At 47.4% G+C, this 18379-nt stretch overlaps 1 protein-coding gene and 1 long non-coding RNA gene across 2 annotated transcripts in view; both read left to right on the plus strand.

Annotated features, from left to right (window-relative positions):
• Positions 1-13077, plus strand: part of LOC146670765 (uncharacterized) — a 428660-nt gene extending 415583 nt beyond the window's left edge. The window contains exon 3 of the long non-coding RNA XR_014911368.1: positions 13060-13077. This is a non-coding gene — a long non-coding RNA (uncharacterized LOC146670765). The remainder of the gene's footprint in view (positions 1-13059) is intronic.
• Positions 13078-16032: 2955 nt separating this feature from the next.
• tmem187 (transmembrane protein 187) lies at positions 16033-17589 on the plus strand. The gene has a single exon (XM_085402856.1). The coding sequence runs from the start codon at positions 16312-16314 to the stop codon at positions 17095-17097; it is 786 nt and encodes a 261-aa protein (XP_085258982.1). The 5' UTR covers positions 16033-16311; the 3' UTR covers positions 17098-17589.
• Positions 17590-18379: the final 790 nt, after the last annotated feature.

The raw sequence follows: 18379 nt of genomic DNA on the forward strand, positions 1-18379 counted from the left end.
CCCTATGGCGCCTCCTGCAGGTGGTGGGCCTGCGGGAGGATGGGCCCATGTCTCCTCTTCGGGCTGTGCCCGGCCGGGCCCCATGGACTAAGGCCCGGCCACCAGACACTCGCCCTCGGGCACCCTCCCCGGGCCTGGCTCCAGGGCGGGGCCCCGGTAACCCTATCCCGGGCAGGGTAAACTGTTCCCTCGATGTCCTTTTCATAAGGGTCTTATGAATCGCTCTTTGTCTGGTCCCTCACCCAGGGCCAATTTGCCATGGGAGACCCTACCAGGGGGCAAAAGCCCCCAGACAACATAGCCCCTGGGATCCCTGTGACACATAAACCCCTCCACCACGATAAGGTAGCGATTCAAGGAGGGGCAATACAATACAATACAACTTTATTTGTATAGCACATTTAAAACCAGAGGTAGCCAAAGTGCTTCACATAATCCAATAAAACAGTAGTAAAGTACAAAAGCAGATGAGCTAGCAGGTGGGATGCATTGTTTAACCGAGTACGCAGATAAGCAAGTAAGACTTAATGATAAAATCGATAAAAGCAAAACAAAAAAAAAGCAAACAAAAAACAAGGAGCACCAGAGTCCAAAAACGCAGGAAAGCACATCAAAAACAAAACGAAACCAGAGCTCAACAAGAGTCCACGAAAAGTTCAGGGGGCCGACCGTGAAGACGGCAACAACAGAGAAACAGGTCGGGGGGCCGACCCGGAGGTTGCCGGCACAAGAGTCCATAAGTCAAACGGTCCGGGGGCCGACCAGGTGGGTGGCATAGGTGACAGAGCTGGTGTGGAGGCCGGCCGTGCGGAAAGCAACGGCGGCGGCGCAGGCAAAACCAATCAGGAGGCCGACCACTTGGAAGGCAGTGGTGGCCACTGAGCAGGTCCGGAGGTCGGCCGCGATGCCAGCGGCGGCAACGAACTCTTTCCAGAGGCCGTCCCCGAAGGTCATGATGCCAACTTAGAGGCCCGGAAAACGGCTGGCAGAGGTGAGGCGGAACGGGTCGAGCTGGCTCTGACGGCGGTGTGGCAACCGCAGGACCAGACGAAGACGAGGCAGGACCAGACGAAGACGAAGGCGGAGCTGAAGCTGGACCAGACAAAGACGAAGGCGGAGCTGAAGCTGGACCAGGCGTGGATGAAGACGCTGAGCTGAAGCTGGACCAGGCGTGGATGAAGACACGGAACCTGACGGCAGCGGGACGGCTGCAGGCGGTGATGTAGAAGTCGCGGGGGATGAGTCAGCAGGTGACGGCTGAACAGACTTCCCCGGACCGTCAGCAGATGTGAGGATGTGCTGGCTGGGTCCTCCAGGACCCTCCAGCAGACGTGGCATGAGGCTGGATGGGCTCCTCGGACCCTCCAGCTGACGACACTTTAGGCTGGCTGGGTTCTCCCGAACCCCCAGCTGACAACACTTGAGGCTGGACGGGCTCCTCAGGCCCTCCAGCCGACGAGGCAGGACGCTGGATGGGTTCACCCGAACCCCCAGCTAATGAAACTCGAGGCTGGCTGGGTTCTCCCGAACCCCCAGCTGATGAAACTTGAGGCTGGACGGGCTCCTTGGGCCCTCCAGCTGGAGCAGATGCAGGACCAGAAGCAATTGGGACCCCTGGCTGAGGGTGAAGATGAGTGGCTGACTTAGCAGATGACAACGCTAATCTTTCCTCCACTAACTGAGCTACTGACTGGGTTATGGACTGTAACAAAGCTTGCAGAAAATCCGATTGTGGTAACGACTGAACTATGGATAGCGGGGGTGAAGACTGAGCTATGGGTGACTGAACTTTCAATTCAATTCAATTCAATTTTATTTATATAGCGTCAAATCGCAACATAAGTCGCCTCAAGGTGCTTCATAGATACAGAGAAAAACCCAACAATCATATGACCCCCTATGAGCAAGCACTTTGGCAACAGTGGGAAGGAAAAACTCCCTTTTAACAGGAAGAAAACTCCAGCAGAACCAGGCTCAGGGAGGGGTGGGGCCATCTGCTGCGACCGGTTGGGGTGAGAGAAGGAAGACAGGATAAAGACATGCTGTGGAAGAGAGACAGAGGTTAATAACAGATATGATTCAATGCAGAGAGGTCTGTTAATACATAGTGAGTGAGAAAGGTGACTGGAAAGGAAAAACTCAATGCATCATGGGAATCCTCGGCAGCCTACGTCTATTGCAGCATAACTAAGGGAGGATTCAGGGTCACCTGGTCCAGCCCTAACTATATGCTTTAGCAAAAAGGAAAGTTTGAAGCCTAATCTTGAAAGTAGAGATAGTGTCTGTCTCCTGAATCCAAACTGGAAGCTGGTTCCACAGAAGAGGGGCCTGAAAACTGAAGGCTCTGCCTCCCATTCTACACAGCAAATTCAAAAGCGTTAAATGTTTTGGTGTTAATAGTCTTCTTGCAAAAGTAGAGTTAATTTTACTCTAAGCAGAGTCACATTCTTTTAATGTAACTCTGAGGTGTAAAATGATAGTAGTTAAAATCGAGTGTTAAAAATGAGTGTTTCTCTGTCAAATCTGGAGGTGTTACAATGGAAACATTAACTCTTGACCTCTTAACTCTGAACTCCTAGAGGGGCTATGACACCAACAGAGTAAATTCACAGACTCCGCCCCCAGCACGGCTCCAATCGAAGCTGAAGTGAAGCCGTTTCAGAACATTTTGCTCTACATATTTGAGTTGTTTGCCATGCTTGGTAAGTCATTTTTTCAAAGATTGTTTCAATTATTATTATGAGCTTTTACTTCTGTGGCTCTTTGGAGTTGAGACAAAGCTGTGTGAAAGGCATTAGCCATGTTGCTCGCTGATAGCATAATATTCTGTTTTAGCTAGCTGAAAGGTATTGTTTGCGGGCAAATACCACAGCCTTGAAAAAAAGGCTTGGATGTGAATTTTCAGTCAAACTTTTGGTCAAATACACCTAAAACAATGTGTAGAATGTGAAATGTTGGTATAATGGTGCTACTTGAAGCCTGAAAATGATCGCCCATAAAAAAAAACAAAAAAATGAGCAAACATCAGTAGCTGACGTCCTGACTGGGTTCTACGTTAGCATAGATCCCTCCAGAGTTTTGTGCACACGGTTTAGGTAAAAATGAAAAAGGTTGAGGTTTTACATTTAGTTCAGTATTACCTGTTGCCTGTGTCCTTGTCTTTTGGGAAAATACTTTACCCAAGTAATGGCTCAAAGAGGATTCCTTTTTTTTTTTTTTACTGTGCTGCAATTGTTTACTGGATTATTTGTGCCATTTAATTACGTAATGTCAACTAATTTTTATTCAATCTCCGCACAGGATATGCTTGTGAAGATGGAATATGGGGGAGAGCAGATGTGCGCTGAAGTTCCACAAAGTGATGAATGAAGGACATGCATATTGTATTGAAGAAATAAGTGATGAGAATGCTGTTATTTGCATTTACCATGTCAGACCTTTTGATAAACAAAATTCTAATGAAAGTGAGAACATGTATACTGTTACATCTTTCAGAAAATGTTTTGAAATTGTGGTGCACAGTTCAGAATAAATGTTTTTCAAAAACCATTGCGTCTTTTTAGTAAATGTTTATTTCCAAAAGAAATTTCTAGAAGTTCAGAACAGTAAAATTCCTGCTTTTTAGAATGAATTAGAAGATAACTCTTACGTAGTTAAACTAAAATACTCTTTGAGAGTTAATATATAAACTCTTAACACCAAGTGTTAAATTATCAACTCCAGACAGATTTGGTGTTTAACACTAAATCAGAGTTAACGTACCAACTCTCCAAAAAGAGTTAAATTAACACTCTCTGGTGTGGACCCATATAGACACTTTAATAGTGTTGAAATCAAATCCGACAGTGTTAATTTGGACATGCTGGATTTGCTGTGTACTTTTAAATATTCTAGGAACAACAAGTAGGCCTGCAGAGCGAGAGCGAAGTGCTCTAATAGGGTGATATGGTACTACAAGGTCATTAAGATAAGATGGGGCCTGATTATTTAAGACCTTGTATGTGAGGAGCAGGATTTTGAATTCTGGATTTAACAGGAAGCCAAAACAGGAGAAATCTGCTCTCTCTTTCTAGTCCCTGTCAGGACTCTTGCTGCAGCATTTTGGATCAGCTGAAGGCTTTTCAGGGAGGTTTTAGGACTTCCTGATAATAATGAATTACAGTCGTCCAGCCTGGAAGTAATAAATGCATGAACTAGTTTTTCAGCGTCACTCTGAGACAGGATATTTCTAACTTTAGAGATGTTGCACAAGTGGAAGAACGCAGTCTTACATATTTGTTTAATATGTGCATTGAAGGACATGTCCTGGTCAAAAATGACTCCAAGGTTCCTCACAGCGTTACTGGAGGCCAAGGTAATGCCATCCAGAGTAAGAATCTGCTTAGATACCATATTTCTAAGCTTTTCAGGGCCGAGTACAATAACCTCAGTTTGATCTGAATTAAGAAGCAGAAAGTTAGCGGCCATCCAGGTCTTTATGTCTTTAAGACATTCCTGCAGTTTAACTCATTGGTGTGTGTTATCTGGCTTCATGGACAGATAGAGCTGGGTGTCATCAGCATAGCAGTGTAAATGTATGCTATGTCTTCTAATGATGCTGCCTAAGGGAAGCATGTATAATGTAAACAGAACTGGTCCTAGCACTGAACCCTGTGGAACTCCATAATTAACCTCAGTGTGTGAAGAGGACTCTCCATTTACATGCACAAACTGGAGTCTATTAGATAGATATGATACAAACCACTGCAGTGCAGTACCTGTAATACCTACAGCATGTTCTAATCGCTCTAATAGGATATTATGGTCGACAGTATGGAACGCTGCACTGAGGTCTAGCAGGACAAGCACAGAGATGAGTCCACTGTCAGAGGCCATAAGAAGATCATTTGTAACCTTCACTAAAGCTGTTTCTGTGCTGTGATGAGCTCTGAAACCTGACTGAAACTCTTCAAATAAACTTGAGGTGAAAGTGGTGGTGGTGGAGTTGGTGACTGAGCTACAGGCGGCTGCTGAGCAGGGAACACTGGACACTGAGCTACAGGCGGCTGCTGAGCAGAAAATACTGGAAACTTAGCTGGGAACTGCCATAAAGGTTGTAGTGATGGTGGTTGTGATGGTGACTGAGCTAATCCTCCTGAGCCTTCTGAACACGAGAAAAACTGCTGGAAGGGCTCACCTGAGCCTCCAGCTGACACAGGAACGGGTGCCGGCACCAGCTGAACACCAACCCCTCCCACCCGAGGAACTGAAACGGGTGGAGGGGAACGCTGGGCCCGAGCTACCCTAGGAGCAGAAACAGGAGAGAGAAGCTCAGGAATGGTCTCAAAATGCCCAATATTGCCAACTGGGTCTGGGCATATAGTCTTAGCAGAGTGGGCAACCTCAGAAACATTCAACTGGGACACAGAACAGTCCCTGGGAAGAGCCACAGTCTTAATAGATTGTAGAGAGGTGCAACTAGAGTCCTTAAATGTCCTTGGGGAACAGACAGCCTCTTCCTTCAGAGAGCCTAAGTTACAGCCTGCAATTTCTGTCCCTACCAACTGCCTGCGCCCTTGCTGAAAAGTACATGGCTGAAAGGCTGGCTTAGAAACATTAACCACCCCCCTTTCAGCTGACTTGAAAACAGAACTTGCAGCCTCTGGAAATTTCACAGCAGTTCGAACATTTCTCCCCCCAGATTTAAGTGGAGTAGTCTTAGTCATTTTAACACTGGGTTCAGATTGTGCAGAATGAAAACAGGTTCTTAAATCCTCAGAGCAGGGGTTCACAGGGTTAACAAACACAGACTCAACTACCTTTAAGTTAGTAGATTTAGATTCACTTGCATGGCAGGTAGTCTTCAGAAACTTAGGGGTGGATTTATTGTTTGTTACGTTCATGAGGTCAGGAGGAGCATGAGAAAGACAGTCTTTGTTGCTCACCACTGCTGACTGTCCAGAGGAAGCGGAGCGACGGCTGCGTGAGAGGCGCTCACTCTGGGAAGAGGGAGGTAAGCCAGACTGCGAATCCTCCTGCAGACCGGGCCGAAAGTCTTTCGGTGGGCCGGGCTGGGGCGAAGAGGCGGGAAGTTTGTGTAGCTCTGAACGTGGAAGTCTCAAAAACAAAGCAAAGGATTGCAGTGGAGTAAGCCCAGTGTCCTCCACCACATAATCCTTCTTTCGTCGCTGCTTGCCCCTCCTGCAGGGCCTGAATTCTGAGAGCAGTGGTGGAGTGACACCAAAAAACTGAAGAGCTACTGCCGTCGAGGGAGAGCGCTTGGCCCCTCGCATCCCTGATGGAACAGCTGATGGAACAGCTGATGGAACGGCGGTAGCCATCGCAGTTTGGAAGCTGCGGGGCCCACCCAGAGCCAAACGAGACCCATCGAATGGTGACTTGTGCTCCCAGGCACACCTAGCCCCCTGCCTCTCCCTCTCCTTGAGGAAGGTGGAAACTGTGGGTCGCCGATACCATACGGAGTCTGCTGGATCCGTTACTGGTCGCGTCGTTCTGTCAGGGCTCTGTGTGCGGGCAGGCAGAGATGAGGATCCAAATGCAGGACTCGGAAAACGGAATGCAACTCAAAAACCTCAGCTTTATTGCTGGCAAGAAAACAAAACATGAAGTGAGGACTGAACACTGAGACCAAAAAACACACAGGCATAATCTGATGGTACGACGCAACACCGAGCATGGGAAAACACAGGGCTTATATACACAGGGTAGTAACGGGGGAATCGGCAACAGGAGGGAGACACAGCTGGGAGAGATCAGGGCTAACGAGACAGGGGGAACAAAGCTGCACATACTAACATAAGACAAAGACTTTCACAATAAAACAGGAAACATGAATCACAACTCAGAGACACGGACTCAACACAGAGAGACAGAAAATGACACATGGAACTGAACTATACATGAAACCCCAATTCCTAAAACATGGATAACAGAAACATGAAACTCTAATAATAATAATCACAACCACAACAAGAGAACAAGAAAACAATCCATGATGCAAAATTAAACCAAAACATAATAAACTCAAAATACTGGGTCCAACGGACCCAGAACCGTGACAGTTTTTATCGTTTACTCGGTTTTCCTGGGTCTTTTCACGTGTGTTATGAATAAATCTTCTTTTTTCGGTAACGGTACTAGTTTTATTTTGTTGTATTTATCCGCGACACCTTAAAGGCCGGTCCATGAAAATACCGTCGGGCATAAACCGGTCCGTGGCGCAAAAAAGGTTGGGGACCGCTGCTCTTGGAGGCTGGGAAGGCTAAGCTAAAAAGGTGGGTTTTCAATGGAGAATTAAAGGTCTGGATCGAGTCAGACGTGCGAATAGTATGAGGGAGGTTATTCCAGAGGTTAGGTGAGACTGAAGCGAAGGCACGGTCACCTCTTCACATTGGGAAAAATACTCACCCTTCATCCTTTATCCCTTCATCGTGGCCCTCCACCTGCCTGTCTCCCTGCCAGAGCTGTTGGACCAAGTACCTTCTCGACTTTATCTAGATCACTACTCACCCGGATCCCTTCGATTCCATCCTCCCACATCGCCTCCACCCCATTCACCTTCATGAGAACTTACAAATATAATATCCAGGGAACGGAAATGGCATCCATTTGGTGGAATGACTCACAAGAAACCTAAACAATACCAACTAAAGACCAAGAAACATCACAACAATAAACAAAGTACAAAAGTACCAAACACGGGGTCAATGATCCAGGACCCCTGACAATATGGGGTTCTTCCCTTTGTCCTCTGCAAGATGAGTGGTTTAGAAGATGTTCACAGTTGAGACACCAGAAGGTCAAAGTGCTGCTAAAACCGTGAACCTGCAAACTGGTTTTGGATTTTTCTTTGCTTCTTTTTTGCTGTGTTACAGTTTAGAATCAAAAAATTTGGGTTTCCACTCAGCACAGAAATAAGCATGTCTTCAGGCATGGGTGTGCTCGTTCTCTCTCTGACCTTTTTCCTCACAGAGATCAGAACAAGGTCAGCATTAGCCCAGGGTAAACTAATTAGTTCAGTATAATTGATTCTGCTAAAGCTAAATTCCATCCATCCATCCATCCATCCATCCATCCATCCATCTTCTTCCGCTTTATCCGGGCCCGGGTCGCGGGGGCAGCAGCCTTAGCAGAGAAGCCCAGACCTCCCTCTTCCCAGCCACCTCCTCAAGCTTATCCGGGGAACACCAAGGTGTTCCCAGACCAGCCAAGAGATATAATCTCTCCAGCGTGTCCTGGGTCTGCCCCGGAACCTCCTCCCAGTGGGACATGCCAGGAACACCTCACCCAGGAGGCGCCCAGGAGGCATCCTTGTCAGACGGCTGAACCACCTCAGCTGGCTCCTTTCGATGTGGAGCAGCAGCTGCTCTACTCTGAGCCCCTCCCGGAATGCTGAATTTCTCACCCTGTCTCTAAGGGAGAGGCCAGCCACCCTTCGGAGGAAGCTCATTTCTGCCACTTGTATCCGCGATGTCGTTCTTTCGGTCACTACCCACAGCTCGTGATCATAGGTGAGAGTAGGGATGTAGATCAACCGGTAAATTGTTTAACTGCCTCAGTGACCTCGCCCCCAGAAATTGGCGGGTCATTCCCCTCATCCCCAGACTCTGCTTCCTCCTCGGAATACATGTCAGTAGGATTAAGGAGGTCCTCGAAGTATTCCTTCCACCGCCCGACAATTTTCTCAGTCCAAGTCAGCAGCGCTCCGCCAGCACTATACACAGTGCAGGTAGAGCACCGCTTTCCCCTCCTGAGACGTCTGACGGTTTGCCAGAATCTCTTTGAGGCAGTCCGAAAGTCTTTTTCCATGGCCTCTCCGAACTCCTCCCACACCCGAGTTTTTGCTTCAGCCACTGCCCGAGCCACATTCCGCTTGGCCTGTCGATACCTGTCGGCTGCCTCCGGAGTGCCACAGGCTAACCAAGCCCGATAGGACTCCTTCTTCAGCCTGGTGGCTCCCTTCACCTCTGGTGTCCACCATTTGGTTTGGGGATTATCACCACGACAGGCACAAACCACCTTGCGGCCGCAGCTCAATGCAGCAGCTTCGGCAATGGAGATGCTGAACATGGTCCATTCAGACTCAATGTCCCCAGTCTCCCTCGAAATGCTGTTGAAGCTCTGCCGGAGGTGTATGTTGAAGATCTCGCAGACTGGGGCCTCTGCTAGACGTTCCCAGCACACCCTCACTACGCGTTTAGGTGCACCAGGTCTGTCCAGCGTCCTCCCCCGCCACCTGATCCAACTCACCACCAGGTGGTGATCAGTTGACAGCTCAGTCCCTCTCTTTACCCGAGTGTCCAGAACATATGGTCGCAAGTCTGGTGATACGATTACAAAATCGATCATCGACCTACGGCCTAGAGCGTCCTGGTGCCACGTGCACTTATGGAAACTCTTATGTTCGAACAAGGTGTTCGTTATGGCCAAACTGTGATTAGCACAGAAGTCCAATAACAAAACACCGCTCAGGTTCAGATCAGGGAGGCCGTTCCTCCTAATCACGCCCCTCCAGGTCTCGCTGTCGTTGCCCACGTGAGCGTTGAAGTCTCCCAGCAGGACAACAGAGTCTCCAGGTGGAGCACCCTCCAGCACCCCACCCAGGGACTCTAAGAAGGCTGGGTACTCTGAACTGCCACTCGGCGCATAAGCGCAGATGACAGTCAGGACCCGTTCCCCGACCCTAAGGCGCAGGGAACAAACCCTCTCATCCACTGGGAAGAACCCCAACGTACATGCAGCAAACTGAGGGGATATTAGGATACCCACCCCAGCCCGCCGCCTCTCACCAGGGGCAACTCCAGACTGAGACAGAGTCCAGCCCCTCTCCAGGAGACTGGTTCCAGAGCCCAAGCCATGCGTAGAGGTGAGCCCGACTATATCTAGCCGGTACCTCTCAACTTCACGCACAAACTCAGGCTCCTTCTCCACCAGAGAGGTGACATTCCATGTCCCTATTGCCAGTCTTGGTAGCTGTGGATCAGTCCGCCAGGGCCTCCACTCCTGGCCACCGCCCGGCACACAATGCACCCGACCCCTACGGCACCTCCTGCAGGTGGTGGGCCTGCGGGAGGATGGGCCCATGCCCCCTTTTTGGGCCGTGCCCGGCCCAAAAAGGGCCTGTTACCTGTGGTAATGCAATTTATAATTTATATATTCTGTATTCAGTTATGAAGGCTCTAATTGTTGCTTGCGAGCTGCCGTTTAGATGCTTGTATGTGCCCGGGGCTCTTGATGGGTCTGTATGCAATGATGAGCGTAGCTGCGGGAAGTTTATTGGGTTTTTTTGTTGATGAGTGAGTATAGGGGTGGGATTTAATAAGTTTAGTAAGTTTTCTTCATCCCACTCCTTTTTCAGGCAATTTTTGTTTTTTGTTTTGTGCATTTTAATATAGGTATTTGTTGTGCCTGAAAATGAACAAATAAATGAATGAAAAATGAATGAATATGCTCTGTCAAGGACATGTAGCCTAATTGGCCAGCGAACCTGAACTGTCTGAGGAGGTCAACTGTTTCTTTTTGATTAGCTTCTAGGTTTGCCTCCACAGCTCCAGCAAAGGTTCTAGTAAGCAGTAGCGGTTTTTGATACGGGTGACACGGGCGGTTGCCCGGGGCGGCATCGTGGTGGGGGGCGGCATCACGGGCATCGGCAAAAAAACTAAAATAAAATTGCTCGTACTCATGCCAGCGCATACTGGGGATGGCATAGGCACCGATCGGTTTTCTATCACCCATCTGCTGGCAGTAAGGGAGCCCTCCATCTGCGAGGTGCGCCTGCTGCTTGCGGTACAGGGAGGGGAGGGCAGGGCGGCGGGGGATTTTCTGGCTGGCTGGAGCAGCATCTAATAACCAACTCGCAAAATAAAACAAAATAAAAACAAACCAACAAACACGAAAACACCTAACATTATGATACAGAGGGAGTGTTCACCCAGGGCGCCAAACGGGCTAGGACCGCCACTGCTAGTAAGTAAAGGACCATAATGGCATTTACCTTGCCAAACAGATCAGGCTGTGCAGTCCTCTTGCCCCTCCGGTCTATGGTTCTCCAGGGGATGTGGATCGTCAAAGAGGCCTTAATCATACAGCCCCTCCCTAAGAAGTTGCCATCATCCAGCTGCTTCAAAGCCCTTTTGCAGCTCCGGTGACTCTTCTAAGCAGACTTTTAAGCTTCCAGACTTCTGCTTGTAAGTTTTCTGCTTTAAGGTTAAGGCCAGTAGGGGAGGGATGATTGTCAGGCTGGCTACCTCAGCTTCAGAGTCACCATCATCGTCCTCATTCTTCTCATTATGAGCTTCTCTCTCCCGAAGATCATTATGGCGGAGTGGAAAGAGCTTTCACACAAAGTGTTTTTGAACCCTCAGATGCTTTCAGGTCTCACAATAATGTCCCTCTTTATGAATGCTATCAAAGTCACTAGGACTCGACTACATTTGTGGCCACAAGGATCATATGGCTACGAACGGAAGTACTCTTCTGTAGGCAACCGTTTTAGGCACAGACTGACGCTCTCCCAAGCATCTAAATATTGTCATCTTCGCAAAGTGTTGCACAGAGGTGGGAAGTTACAAAGTACAAATACTTTGTTACTGTACTTAGTAGAATTTTCAGGTATCAATCCTAAATCATTTCTGTTTGTGTAATAATGACCAGGGGATGTCGCATAAAAAGAGTAAAAAGAGGGGTTTTTAAAATTTTCTTGCAGTAACACCAGAACAACTGCAGGTGTCCATAAGTTTCGGTTGCAGTACTTCAGCATCTAGCTAGCCCTACAGAAAACAAGCAACCATGCAGGCAATAATGCCTTTTCAGTGGCAGGTAATTTCAAATGCAGCAAACACACAAACTGTTTGTGTGCAGTTTGTCACACAGTGTGTTGCAGCTAAAGGCGCAGCTGCTGTATTTCACAGGGAGAGAAAAGACAGAGAGCTAACTTTTGACACAGATGGAGAAAGATAAAAAAGCCAATATTAGAAGATGATTACCATTATGCAAATGTACTGTTTAAAAGGTTGGAAGCCTTCCATTTAGCTGAGACTGAAGAAGTCACCTGGAGCAGTGACGAAATGTTTCTCCCACTGAAAACGTCCAGAAGAACAGAATCAACTTTTGGGAAGGCTGAGGGAGCTTTGCACATGGAGCCCTGTCAGCTCTGTCGGCATGGAGGGATGCAGGAAAGCGTAAAAAACATCACAGTTCTAGAAGCATACAAAAAAGGACTAGATTGATTATGATGTATGTACAGTAATGCAGATGTAGCATAAGGACCTGACAAACTCGGCATTGCAGAGTAGTGAATGTTTATTTGCACCATTTCTTTGTCAGTCTTTGTTAGTGTAGCTAGTCAGCTGCCTTCTCTTGCTTAGATGATGGAGATCCCCTGTGGTGGTCAGCCTCCCCCAACACCACCCCTGAACCCACTGCTCCACCCATCCCCTGTAACTGATCCACAAATCACACCCTGCCACATACCCCCATCATCTCCCTCAGGCCAAAGAGCCATGCAACCTAACCTATTACCCACCCCCGCAAGCAGGACAGGAAATCAGCCATGACCATCTGTAGCCCTGGCCTATGGACCACCTTGAACTTAAAAGGCCAGATATCACCGGGGTTCCCCACAGGGAGTTTCTTCACCTGCACGAATGCCACCTGGCTCTGCTCTGTCCACCGGACCAGATCTGGGGCACCATTTCAGCTGAGGGCAGTCAAGGGGCTGGTAAGTGCTGTGAAGTTTTTGGCTTTAGGAGATGGATAGGATGTAATGGCTGTTGTTTTCTTCATATGAGGGTGCACCTGCCCACATCCAAAGAGGGACCCCTGGCACTGTACCTCCCTCCATCCAACCACACACTTCTCGGGTTTGCTAAAATGTGGTTCGACCTCTAAACAAGCTGAACGGAAGTGTGACAAATTGGTACAAACTGTAGGCCGTTCTTTTCCTCAGACATCGGAGACAAGGGAATCTGCCAGTAGCTCTGATTTTCCATGTGCCCTCTAACTGGTTCTGTGTACTACTGTGCAAAATATGTCCCATGGCCAAATGACAGAGATATATAGTTGTTTTTTTCCAGATCAAAGAGACATTTTATTGACTGAATATTTCCTGAAGATAAATCAGCCTGGTCTCTCTTCTAGCAGTTGCAGTTCCTGCTATTTAAAACACACTGGCAGCAAATTAGAACTGAAAATAAAAATCTTTATAAATTTTCTACATCAACAAGTTTATTGTTTCTATGGAGCATATACCACTATTCCACTTAAACTCTGAAACTTTCCTTTCCTTTCTGGGGCGATCGTGGCTCAAGAATTGGCAGTTCGTCTTGTAATCAGAAGGTTGCCGGTTCGAGTCCCGGCTCTGACAGTCTCGGTCGTTGTGTCCTTGGGCAAGACACTTCACCCGTTGCCTACAGAGACTGACGCCAATGCCCGGCAGCCTCGCCTCTGTCAGTGCGCCCCAGGGTGGCTGTGGCTACAATGTAGCTGCCATCACCAGTGGGTGGATGACTGGATGCGTAAAGTGCTTTGGGGTCCTTAGGGACTAGAAAAGCGCTATACAAATACAGGCCGTTTAATATTTCCTGAGACCAGCACACAATCCCAACTTTGTCGCAATGCTCCTATTTGTTTGACCACATGATTCCAGATCTCAGTATTTACATGAACTATTGTTACTAAACTTGGACTGTTTGTCTTATTGTCCATTCATCTTTACCTAAGCTTAAGTCCAGTACTTCTGTTATATCTGCAAAGATTAGGAGTTAAGCCTCAACCTATGAGGGCACAGGATGAGGCTCGCATGGGATTCATGAAGATCAAAACTAAACACACTCAATGAGTCTTAATGACATCATTCTGTCAATCATCACATGTTTTGGAGAAATCGTCGTGCAAACAAGGAAAGAAAAGTAAAAAGACTGTTAAAGACAGCAGTGTGCTGCTCAGTGTGCTTCAGAAAAATCTCTGTTAACATTTGTGTTGCTCACAACAAACCGATGTATAAGGCAAAGCATGCAGAGGAAGGTTTACTGTAATAACCACACAGCTGTTGTTGGACTCACCTTTGTTTTTTGCTCAAAGATGTGAAACTTTGCACGTGTTTGGTTGACTTTTAAGCTTTCTAGGAGTTTCTCAAGCAAAGCTAGAAGCTGGCATAGAATAAGACTTTTTTTTTTTTTTTTTTTAAATTTGTGTCCCGTTTGGATCTTTAGCATCAGAATTGTTGTCTTGAGGCCAAGAAAGATGCCAAGCGGATTTATTTTACCAAGTGGATCATCATGGCCTTGCCATATTGGTCCATTTGATTGACCTTTATTATAATTATGAATTTATTTTATTTTCAGTTGCTACAAACGGGACAGACGTGACTGGGGGATAGGACAGGGAGAGAGAATGAAAGAAAGAGAGGGAGAGAAAGAAAACCAAAGGGGAGAAGAGACGGTGAGAAGGGGGGAAGAAAGAAAACAAACAAACAAAACACCTGGATCACCTGTATGGAGAAAAAAAACAGAAGAGAAAGCAAACAAAAAAAAGAGCAACATAATAAAAAACAGCACCATCACAAGACTTCATTTTTTATAAATTTAAACATATATATTTAAATGAAAAGACTATATGTGTTTTCCTTCTGTTTATCATATTTATGGGCAAATTCAGATCAATCGCATGCATGTTTAAATGATCCTCTGCTGAGCAGCCTCTGAACTATAAAGAAACTTGATTTTATCCTGCTGTGGATTTTGTATCTTGTAACGCTGGCGTGATGTTTTACTGTGAGTCTGGAGTTTTGGTCATAGTGAACCTGCATAACTCCTGCTGTTTGTGAGATACTCGCACCAGAAGCATCAGTGGGAATAAAAAGGAAATGGAAAAACATGTGTAATGTGAATTGAATTGGGTCGCGTCTAATTAATTTTATAGCTTTTCACAGTATGCATGTATTCCTTATGGTGGCACAGTGTGTGTCGGGGGTCTAGTGAGGATGAAGTCGCTGGAGCTAGTGATGAGCGATACCACTGATTTCCTTTCCAATCCGATACCAAGTAAAAATAAGGGTGGTATCGACGATACTGATCCAATACCGATACTTTGTACAAAAACGTATTTTATTTATTTATTTATTGTATCTTTAATTGTATCTCAAATCATTGTGATTACAGGACATCAGATTACTTGTTCTTATCATTTAATAATGCAGAATTCATCATATAGAAATGAAAAAACTGAAGTTGTGCCTATCTGAACACGTTGCCTGCAGCACTAAAGGACTCCGTGAGAGACGTCTGTCTCGCCCTGGCAGCACCTGTCCCTGTCCTCCTCTTCAGTTCGCCTCAGCATACGCTCGTCTTATTCTGTGATATGATTTACTGTGAGGTGTTTGACGAGGTCAGCGGTGTTGCCACAACACTTCACTTTCTTGCCACATGTATCACAAACCGCGTCTCGGCTGTTTGTGGAGGTAAAACACGTCCACACATTACTCCGTTTACACTCAGCCAGTGTTGTGAGTGCGCACGCCAGAGGCTGCAACACATTTATGCAGCCATGTTTCACACATGACTATGAAAGGTGGAAGAGGACGTAGTTCCTTCCAATGCAGACAATCCGAATGTTATAGTTTCTTTCCGCTGTGTTCCTGTTAATGATAAACTACAAATTTACTAAAATATCGATATTTTAATGTGAGAATCGATTCTAGAACATAAATGACTGGTATCAGAGGAATCGATATTTCAGTATTGATCTGCACACCACTAGCTGGAGCACCAAATAACATTTGATGTTGAAAGCAGTGTGTGGCTCTCTCTCTCTCTGCTAATAGGAGTGAATGGAGATTGCCCAGCAGTCTCTGTCTGTCTCACGTTCTCGCAGTAATCATTAGAATAAGATATTTATCTGGTATTGATATATCTATATAATGTTTATTGACTCTTCACAGTCCACATCAAAAATAATAATGAGATATTGAGGATACTGTTTTCCTTCCAAAGCTGTCATTCAGTGCTGACGAGGCCAAATGACTCCGGATAATAAACAGTGAATCCTTGCGCCTGGCTCTACAAGAAGCAGGAACCTAACCCTTGTCTGGTCGTGGTCACGTGGCCTGGGTGTTTTGACCCACGCCTTGAGCAGTGTTTGCCAGATCTGCGCTTCTGACGCTCGTGACAGTGTTAAACGTCTGTTTCGAGGCTGCCGGCCTCATGCCCGGATCAAGGCAGCCAATCCAAGCCTTCAGTTTCTGTACCACGTGATTTTGAAACGCGGAAAAACACCTAAGACCTTTGGTTCCAGTCTCGGAGCGGAGGTCCGGAGATGATGAGGCGGGCCGTGGTGCACGTGTCCGTGGGCTTCCTGCTGTGTGTCGGCCTGGTGAACACCGGCCTGTTCGCGGACGTTGACGTGGACCTGAGTTCCGAACACTACGCGGAGAGGCGGGTCGACGGTCTGCCCGCGTTCTTGGCGATGCCCTGTAACTGCGTGGTCAATGTGGGTTACGTGTGCGTGGGGCTGTACTGGCTGCTGTGGCGCGGGGACGACGCTGAGTCGGAGCGCGCCCGCTACCTGAGGCACGTGTTCGCCCTCATGGCCGTCTTTTACGGCCCCGTACAGTGGACGCGCCTGGCCATGCTGCGGCGCGCTCCAGCCGTTCTCGACCAGTGGCTGACTTTACCGATCTTCGCGTGGGTGCCGGTGTGGATCGACTTTATCGAGAGGCGGACCGAATGGCGCGCGTCGCACGCGGCGACGCTCGAGCTCGGCTCCGTTCTCAGCTACGGACTGGCGATCGCACACCGACGCGGCTTCGACACGGCGCTCGCAGGTCACGTGCTCTTTGCGGTGTACAAAGGGGTTGACGTGCAGCGGACGCACGGAGATGTGCGCACGCGCAGACACCTCGTGCTGGCTTTGCTGTCGTGTGCAGGCTTCGTGCTCCTGAAGCTGCTGGATCACCACCTGGCTCAGTACCGCCTGTTCCAGCGCTTCACCGGACACTTCTGGTCCAAAGTGTGCGACGTGCTGCAGTTCCACTACAGCTTCTGCTTCCTGACCAGGCTGACGAGCAGAGCGCGGGCCAAGACTGAGCCGCAGCAGCAGTGACAGCCACGCAGCATCCACGCAGCATCCTCCAGCTGGGAGTTCATTCTGTCTCATTCCACACAAGACCACATCTTCACCTCAGCATAACTCTAGATTCTGTTCAGCTTCAATACTTTAGTTCCACATAAATACTGATTCTCCCTGAGCTACAGGAGCAGCTGCAGCATTCGATGTGCCCCAGCCACGTGGCTCCAGCTCCAATCAGCTGTATCTAATAATAGAAAAATGAGCAGAACGATGCCAGTGGGAGGGCAGAACAAAGAAAACCGCTGCTCTCAGGAAAAGGACCACCAGGATAGCCCCCCAGACTTTTGTGGACTCTTGAGACCAAAGATGACCACTGCAGTGTAGCTGAAGTAAACATGTGACATTAAGCTTCACCACCCCTTAGGGCTGCTCTGCTGGAGGAGGGGTGAAGGATTGCTGCTTACTTACAATGTTCAGTGGTGCACATGTGCAATCTGAGTTAAAATAAAGAAAAGTACACATGTCTGTGTGTTGTTTAGTCTGACTGTGACTTACAGACCATTAGTACCTACTCAGATCGACTCGGCATGGTTCGGCTCAGTTTTCAGGGTTTCCCATTATGTCACAGTATGTGGCACCCCTCCTCACAGGGGCGGATCTACAGGGGCAGCATGTGCCACCCTAGTTTTGCATATGTCAGTGTTGTTCATTAAAATAAGATAGCACCCCCCACCACCACTTAAAATGGTTCAGCCCAGAGCCTTTTCACATCTTACACTGGGGATTGATTGCGTGAGTGTTATTCACCCTCCGGGGGCAGCTATTGGTGTAAATGTACCATGATTTGGCAGCACCTGTGATTTGGTTATTTAGGAAGAGGGGAAAGTTTTGGGACAGTGGCGAGAGAGCGATATCGACAGCGACTTTTGAGTTGTGAGAGATTTGTGACGTTTAGCATGTAGTTAGTGTGTAGTGTAGTCATGAGCTTTGTGTGTCAAAATGTTACACCCCTGAAAACAGGGGAAAAGAATCACGAGAGTGATTATGACTTGCGTCTCTCATGCAGTCGTTTATTGCAGTGAGGAGAACGCGCGAAAGCCCCCTAGTGGAGAATAGAGACACTACTAATCGATCCCAGAAAAGGCTTACTAGCCGATCACTGATGTATAGATTGTAACATGAAAGCCATTAATATAACATGAAAAATAATAAACTCTTAATCATTTTCTTACCATGTTTACATTCTTTTCGTCCTTATATCAACAGATATGAATTAGTATTAACTGAACAGTTTTATATGCAGTAGTCCTTATTA

This window comes from Rhamphochromis longiceps, linkage group LG4 (assembly GCF_057381845.1).
Source record: "Rhamphochromis longiceps isolate RC_006_pf linkage group LG4, R_longiceps_female_GT1.1, whole genome shotgun sequence".
Classification (NCBI taxonomy): Eukaryota; Metazoa; Chordata; class Actinopteri; order Cichliformes; family Cichlidae; genus Rhamphochromis; species Rhamphochromis longiceps.